Source organism: Vigna angularis, chromosome 3 (assembly GCF_016808095.1).
Source record: "Vigna angularis cultivar LongXiaoDou No.4 chromosome 3, ASM1680809v1, whole genome shotgun sequence".
Lineage (NCBI taxonomy): Eukaryota > Viridiplantae > Streptophyta > Magnoliopsida > Fabales > Fabaceae > Vigna > Vigna angularis.
In genome coordinates, this window is record NC_068972.1 from 11,875,202 (window position 1) to 11,884,380 (window position 9,179).

Here is a 9,179-nt window from a genome sequence, read left to right on the forward strand (position 1 = left end):
TTTTTCCTATTAACAAATATACACACAGAGGAACAAATTTCCTTAATTTTTTCTTTCTTTCTCTGAACTATTCATCTACTTATTTTTAATCCAAAAAATCACGTATAAGTAGCTTTTGAATGAAATAAAATTAAAAGAAAATGAAAAGTAAAGAATATCTTGATGTGAGTTCCTTCAATATTTATTATTGACCGCGGTGAATATGAAGTTCATATACAGAATTATGTTTAAGTTTTTTGAAGCAAGGCAGACGATTTAACAGCAGAAAGAAAAGCTAATTGGAGCCATAGACGAAGTCACTAATAAAAGACTTTACAACATGTTTGTTGAGAGGGAAATTGAAGTTATTGTGCAGATACAGCCTTTATTTTTAAGAACAATTGCATGCAGGAGGAGTGGAGTGAAGTTGAAATCTTAAAAGTAGTACCCAAACCAAACAAAACAAAACTTTATCTGACAAAAGACCCCTCTAAAGCACGTCACAGCCGCCACTTGTTATTAGGTTTTCTTTGATGGTGGAAAGTGACCATAAGGTGGGGGACTGCAACCCGGTGGCTTGTATGGAGGTTCCAACACTGGTGGTGGTTTTTCATATGGGGGTTGATACACTGGTGGTGGCTTCTCGTAAGGAGGTGGATATACTGGCGGTGGTTTCTCGTGAGGAGGTTCATATACTGGTGGTGGCTTCACGTAGGGAGGTTGATACACCGGTGGTGGCTTTACATAAGGAGGTTGATACACCGGTGGTGGCTTTACATAAGGAGGTTGATACACCGGTGGTGGCTTTTCGTGAGGAGGTTGATACACCGGTGGTGGCTTCACGTAGGGAGGTTGATATACTGGTGGCTTCACATGAGGAGGTTCATACACTGGAGGTGGCTTCACGTAGGGAGGTTGATACGCCGGTGGTGGCTTTTGGTGAGGAGGTTGATACACTGGTGGTGGCTTTTCGTGAGGAGGCTGATACACTGGCGGTGGCTTCTCGTGAGGAGGTTGATAAACCGGTGGTGGCTTTTCGTGAGGAGGTTGATACACCGGTGGTGGCTTCTCGTGAGGAGGTTTATACACTGGTGGTGGCTTTACGTAAGGAGGTTGATACACTGGTGGCTTTACGTGAGGAGGCTCACACACCGGAGGTGGCTTTACATAAGGGGGTTGATACAGTGGTGGTGGCTTAACTTGAGGAGGTTCATACACTGGAGGTGGTTTCACGAAGGGAGGTTGATACACTGGTGGTGGATTCTCGTGTGGTGGTTTGTCATGAGGTGGTTGGTACTCTGGTGGTGGTTTTTCGTGAGGAGGTTGGTATGGTGGCTTCTCATACGGAGGATGGAAGAATGGTGGAGGAAGGAACGGATGGTTATATAATGGGGGTGGTTTTTCAGTTGGAGGAGGTTGATAGATGGGTGGTAAGCCAATTGGGGGAGGCTCATAAATGGGTATGTTGAAATTAGCCACGACTGGGGTAGTAAGAAGCGCCACTCCAAGAAGGAGCAACATGAGTGAGTGTAAAGAAGTCATGTGGAACATTTTGTGGTGGAAACTGGTACCAAAGAAAAAGTATTTATAGGGAGAGATCCGAGAAATTTTTCTATCAAGATCATAAAACTTTAGTTATTTTATTATTATCTATATGCAAAATAATATTTAAATCAGAATTCAAGTCAAAAGTGTGGCAGGTATAATTTGTGATTTTGATATTCAGTACCCCGAATGGATTTTCCACCCATTCAGGTTTAATGGAGTCTCCTGGGAACAACATGATTCTGAGTTTTCAGTGCAGAAATTGAAGCAGTGACTGTGAACTATAAATAGTTTGTCTAAACTGATAGGCTGATATGAAAGATGGATCTAGAGCAGCACATAGATAAGGATCCTATAATTTGCACAAGCTGTCTTAAATTTGCCGCGTATATATTTTGGATGTCTAATAAATTATAAGCTTGGTAAATTTGAGTAGCATTATTGTTTATAAAATGAGTTAACGTGGGGGTGGTGGAGGCGTGAATAACAGGGCAGAAGCTGTGGATGAGAAAAAATTATGAGGATTATATGTTAAACATATTGTATGGTGAAAGTCAAAATTGAAGAAAGGATGGTTGTGTAAAAGGAGTCACGAGAAGCTGATGAAATCATGACCACCCCTATTCACTCCAATCATACACCACAACCTGCTCTTACTCATCTTTACATTAGTATTACGGTGGTTGTTTATCAATCAATCCAATTCATTCAATATTCCAATTTTAAAAAATTGAGGTTAAATTAAATTGGAATAGCTTTTAAATTATTCTTTTTATTTAATTCAATACCTAGGACTAATTTCTTAAGTCGTGTCAACAATTTATTTTTCCTTTGAACTTTACCTTCCAGATTTACCTTTCCTGAGATATTCTTATATTTTTCCTATTTTAATAATATTTAATGCAAAGAAAATATTTTAATGCTGAAATTTTTCCTTCTTAAAACAGGGGCTACACACATTCGTTTAATATATATTCTATCAGTCAGAAAATTCTTCAAAAATATATTAGTCCATATAGTCAAAAATATATTCTATCTTTCGTAATTAGCTCACCACAAGTTGGTCTTCAACCTAATCCGGTTTACTTATTAGTGAGTTAAAAAAAAATTTGAACTCCACCTATCACAGGTTGGTGGGTTAAACAGGTTGACTCATTGGCTCATTTAATTATAAGTTTTAAATAAAAAAATTACAATTTTTTTTAATTCAAATGTAAATAAATTTCACGTTAAAATGACGTTAAACTTCAAAAACAATTCAAAATAAATAAAAAAAGGTATCATACAACCTAAGCGTAATCCAAAAACATATACAAAAGGCGAAAAAATAAGTTTAGACGAACAAATAAGTTTTTAATATTGATCATTTTTGTATCATTTGTGCATTTATAATATTAGAGCCTTAAATAGATAAATTTATAATATTTTTTTTGTTTTGAAACATCTTTTTTCTTTATCACCATCTACAATATAATAAAAAAAATGTTAATTAATAATATTGAAATACAAAATAATAAATAATTAAATTAAATTAGGTGGGTTGGTGAGCCAACCCAGTCAGCACGGGTTCAAGTCGGTGAACCGGGTTCTAAGTAAGTCGAGTTGAAAACTAATCCATATGAAAAAATTACATTCAAACTTATGGTCGGCTCGCAAGTTACAACCCATTTTGACAGCACTAAGAAATATTGTATATTTTCTTTTCAATAAGCTAGATAAGCTCCTGTTTAAAATTTTAAGCAAACTATAAAATACTTTTGCTCCTTTGAAATGATGAACATAATTTAACAAAATATACAAATATAATTATTAACTAGAAATTAATAGTCCATATAAAAGAATATTAGACATCATATATAATGGCATCTAAGTCTAATAATTATTTGTTATTACATAAAAAATTATTAAAAAATTAAAATAATATAAAATATGAAGACTATATTAAATTTATAATAAAATTTATACATGATATATATATATATATATATATATATATATATATATATATATGTAAACTATAAATATTATAAAAAATATCTAAATAAATATATGAAGATAAGACATTAAAAAATAGCTTATATTATTATCTATTAGTAAAATATAAATTAACTAATTTAGTAGCACAATATTTCTTTCAAAAAAATATAATAAATTTTGAAATATATATAGGTACATAAATGCAAACACGATATTTTTCTTCTTCTTCTTCCGTGTTAAAATTAAAATATTATATATATAAATTACAAAATTATTAGAATATAGTAATAATTAATTTTAATCCATAATTAAGTTATTATATATTATTTTCTAAAAAAACGCTATTTACTTCCACGGTTGATAAAAAGTTTCTGAGACACATGAAGAGCGAGTTCCACCGCCACTTGTTCAAATTATAGGTGCCTACCTAAAATTTTGTCACTTGTACTACCAAAAAGTTTTTATTTAAGTAGTCTGGTAATAGGTTGTGAAAGGAATTTTTACTTCAATCCAATTAAGGGTGACAAAATATTTTATTCCTCTGTTACCTATTTATAAAAATATATATTTTTTAATTAAAATATAAAAAAATAAATTAAAGGAAAGTTATTACTTCATAGCTACAGATTCATTATTTTGTTTTAATTTTAATGATTCCTTATTAATACTTAATGGATCAAAGTAAGTTCAACTTTTAAATGAATCCAAATACTTTAGTGATTTTTTTTATCTGAATTAATACGTAAAATTTAACCTATTATTTTTATTTATCACCCTACACGTAATTGACAATTTAAAAAATCACAACTAATATTTTACATGTAAAAATTAATATGTATTAAAAATTATAATAATTCAATGCACTCTAATAAACTTATCAGTGCTTCTTTACACAACAAATCACATTCGGCTGGAATTTCTGTTGTTAAACAAAAAATTAAGCAATATAAAAATGTGTTATTATATATATTCATTTCTTACGAAAAAAGAGTTTAGTGAAAGATTATATTATATTCCCTTTAATAATGTATTTCATTCCAGAAGGAATTAGTTTTTGATTTGAGTTTAAAGTTCATTTTAATACACATAAAAATTTAGATCCGTTATTTTGTTTAATACTTTATTCCATAGTGATAAAAACTATAGGATATTGCCATATTTAGACGCATGTATGTTTTGTCGGGGAAAGTGACATGTGAACTAATCTTTGAAATTAATTGTAGCATATATAGGCATAGGTCTTGCTTGTTAGCCAAAAGTCAATAACCTGTTCATTTCTTTTTCAATTACTTCTTTGTAATCCCTGGAATCCAACACTACGTAGTTTAGCAATGAATAAGATATTATGCAAATGGACTCAATCATGCAGCAAGACTTGGATACAGATTTAATTTACTTATAAATGAAAATAAACAAAGTTATAATTATAAAACCAACCCCAATTTTGTTTATATTTTGTCTTTGTGAAAGTTTTCCTTATGAGAGGCTAATTTCTCTGAATTGTGGTTGCTGACCGACGAGTTATTAAAATTGCTAAAATATATATGAAATTAAACTTCATTAACTTAGTTCCTATCATTAGTAATGTAGTAATTTCATTTACAAGAAACCCAGTATTGAATTTGATGGTTAAATGAATGTGTTGCCATCTGTAAAATCTAAAAAGGTTATGTGATCTGTCTTCTTTGCTTTCCGAAATATTTGTACAAAATTAGAGGGGAACAGCTGGATCCATTGTTGATTTCGTGTTTAGGTTTGGTGAACATGATTAAGACCTTTAGAGATAATTATAGTTCTTATGTGAGTGTCTTCAACCAAAATCAGTGAAGTAGGCATGTCCTCAATGTAAAATAGCATAAAAAATTGTTTCTTTTAACAATATATTATTTTGTAAAACAGTAGGCTTTATTTAATTAGTGCGAAAAATATTTTATTTCTAATCATATATTTTAAGAGTTTTATCATGTGTTGACAGATGATAAAAAAGTGCCTTTGAAAAAGTATCCTGAAAGTGTAGTTACTACTTAGTTTGTATATAAAATTTACTGCCAATTACACGCCAAAATCAAATCCCTTGATAATTTAATTAATTCATAAATAAACCTTGTTGCGCTAACAAAAACAAAGGGAGTTGCTCCCTCCACCTCCACACATCTCTTCCTCCACCTCTCTTTTACTTTTTTGTCCCTTCCTCCACCTTTTTTTTACTATTTTGTCCCTCAGTAAAATTTTATTTTTAAAATTATTGTCCATTATGGTGTAGTGTCCTTGTCGTGGTTACAAATTAGGTGGATCCAAGTTGCTTAGTAGTAGGCCTGTCAGTAAAACCATAATGGGCCAACTCTGATCCATTTAAACTAAAGCCACTTAAGGGATTTCTTCCTGCAGCCCAACAAATTATAAAATCCCAATTTTGTCCTCACTCAAAGTAAAAACCCTAACCCAAATTTTCGACTGATCGAAACCCCCGCAATACTATAACTCAAAATCATTGCTCGTTGACTTGTTCATCCCATAAAATATTATGTCATTACTAGAAAGAAGGATGAGGTATGATAAAAATATTACTTTATTTAAAATTTATAAAAAAAATATGAAATTTGTAGAGAGATCACTAAATAAGTTCTGAAAGCCATTAAATTTTATAAATTTGAACCAGTAAAAATATTATTGAATATAATATATTTTTGAAAAGAATAATTGGAGAATATATTCTTCACGTGATTCAGTATTATATTACAAATAATGTAAGCAAACTCCTTTGTAGACCTCTTGGGAAAATGAGCAATGCCGTAGAATTAGTACGTAGTTCTTTTGGCATCTTTCACATCTGAAGAGACTTTAGGATATCACGCATACAGTAGTGTCACACCAATAATTTCAATTTATTCGGAATGCCCAGTTTTCAAACAATATATGAAATGAACGTTCATACTTCAAGAAGCACCACCTTTCAAACCTTTTTTTCATTATACTACCAATGAGGACGACGTACAGTGAAACACAATGCTTCTCATAAATCCTTCTAATTTTAATTACTCAAAAGGATTTTGTTTAATGACATCCACAGGACAGTAAAAATTACTTCTTTCAAGAAACAGGCCATTCAATATTAATGTTTCTTATAATAATCAACAATAACAGATATAATATAGCATTTGCATTTTCATCTTTGATTAACGAATGAAATTAGTAAAGAGACAATTATGAATTTAAGTCCCTTATTAAATAAAATAAATAAATAAAGTATCATGTAAAGACAACTCATAATTTATTATTTTAAGGTTTTAAATTGAAAATATTATCAATGTTTTATATGTAAGTTAAATTCATCTTTTTATTAATGTTGTACTATTTAATAATCATCTAAAAAAAGACTCGATAATAAAAAACAAGTAAAAATTTATTATCACATCCAATCCAAAATATTAAAATAATAAAATTATTAGTTTTTCTTTTATATGATGTTCATTATTCTTATCTTTAGATTTAAACTTACATGTAAATTATCCTTAAATGAGTCATTTTCATGTGTCTTTTTATATTGAAGAATCTCCTCAAACAGAAATATCTTGCTTATACACTTGACTAGAAACATTTCAAACCACAAGTTACTCGTACACAACATTCATTCAGAAAGACTTTTACAGAGACCAATGTTTGTACTCGTCCGAAATTACTAAATCGGACTTTCGGCTCTAATATTACTTACCGACCTTTAAAAGAATTGACAGTTTTGTGGCAGGAAACATCTCATGAAATAGGTTGGAATTGTGCGACAGCTTTGATGAATACCCCTTCTAGTTTCTTACTCTCATGATCTTAACTCGGAAAGGATGCATTGTTTGTAGTTTGATGCTGTCAATTCTAATTAGAAAAATACAATGCATTGTTTGTAGTTTGCTTCTGTCAATTCTAATTAAGAGGAGAGACCATAATTCACATTAATTGTTTTTGGCAAGAAGCATTATGGGCTGAAGGAGATATATCAGAAAAGTTAATTATTCTTAAACTGACCATATTCTGCAGATTAGTTGAATTGGAAGTGGTACCAGTGCACCAGTTTCAGAGCAAAAATAGAAAGATATTTTGAAACAGAGAGTGAAAAAGATTGTAAGTTCAATTTTATTAACAAAACTAACAATTAATATTTGTCAAAAAAAAAATAATAAGCAATAGTGGTGCTTCAAGATTTTGAAATATATTTACCAACATTTATTTTTTAAAGCCATTATAAACATATGTGGTATTTTTCCGCCTTAGTAAAAAACTGTCATTCCAGATGAGAAAACGCATAGCAGGATTACTTTTTTTTTACTACAAAAAGAAGAAGAAAAGATAAGTGTTTGAGATAATGAGATGAAAAAAATGGAATAAATACCCTAATTTTTATAAATTATTGGTATAAGTTTATACACGGTGAACCAATTAAATTTTTAAAAATATTATAATAATTCACAGTGTCAGTATACATGATAGTTTAGGATTAGGTACTAAAAATTTTTTAAAAAATGAGCGATGGATTTTAGATAAATTAATCGCAAATAGCCCTAATAAGACAAAAAGGAAATTAGGCTGACAAAATACATTAGATCATCCAAGCAACTCTTTAACTTTTTTTCTCTCTTAATTTTATGGATCCAGTTGGAACTCTTCAGCTTGTTTTTGACCAATCATATTTAACATGTCAGAGGATGATAGCACGAGTATACCTACAACCTTTTTTAAATTTATGGATGAATGGATATTACGTTGATATTTGTTTTCACCATGTCTTAATTTTGTTACTTTAATACATTAATTTGAATCTTAAATTATCTATAAGTGGTAAGAATCAAGTATCAAGAAAATGAGATGGGTTAAATGTTTTAAGCAACCAATCCATCTCCTGTATTTCCCATGTCAATAGCATAATAGAGTGAGTTGATCTATCTTATCATCATTATTACAAAAAATCATAGTTTATAATAGAAATCACCTTTTGCCAAAAATTATTTAATAGCAATTTACTTAATATTCCTACAAGTTTACTTTATACAAATTTTCTCTTTGATTCGTTTAACCTAATTCTGGCATACTACAAAAATTCGTGTCTAACGTACAAACTGAAAAGAGTCAGAACCCGGTTCAAGATTCCCGAAACCAGACCCACAGCCCAACCCAGGCTAGGATTCCTGGCAGCTAAGATGTTTTTCTTTTGATAAAGCAATCTTATCTTCCATTTGGATTGTAAAACAATACAAATTGCTGTTATTTAACTTAAACACTTTGCAATACTAGCATACAATAAACAAAAAATATTTATATACATGAATTACGTAAATATCTTCTGCATCCTCAAGGTGGGTATAAATATAGGTACTCATAGGAGTCTTGGTAAAAGAATAATTTGCTTAGTAACACATGTATACTTAGTTTTGAATGTGAATTTGTGATTTGATATGTTTTAAGAGTTATTTCTCTTATAATTACATATCTGAGACGGATTAAGAAAGAAGCAGTTGAGGTTAGTTAAATATTATATTAGTAGTGGTAAGTACCTAATTAAATTGATTAGGATACAATGAATGATGCATGAGACGTGGGTGGTACATATTTTACGTGTTGAAAGATATTGCGAATGGATTAGGCTATTATAGTTTGGCAAAAAACAGGACAAGTGATGTGAGAAGTGGAAG

At 30.4% G+C, this 9,179-nt stretch overlaps 1 protein-coding gene across 1 annotated transcript; it reads right to left on the bottom strand.

Annotated features, from left to right (window-relative positions):
• Window positions 1-300: 300 nt before the first annotated feature.
• Window positions 301-1,543, bottom strand: LOC108342340 (early nodulin-75). The gene has a single exon (XM_017580099.2). The coding sequence runs from the start codon at window positions 1,528-1,530 to the stop codon at window positions 499-501; it is 1,032 nt and encodes a 343-aa protein (XP_017435588.2). The 5' UTR covers window positions 1,531-1,543; the 3' UTR covers window positions 301-498.
• Between the last annotated feature and the right edge of the window lie 7,636 nt (window positions 1,544-9,179).

Coding starts and splice junctions, on each gene's coding strand:
- LOC108342340 (XM_017580099.2), bottom strand. CDS start 1,530: ATGTTCCACATGACTTCTTTACACTCACTCATGTTGCTCCTTCTTGGA.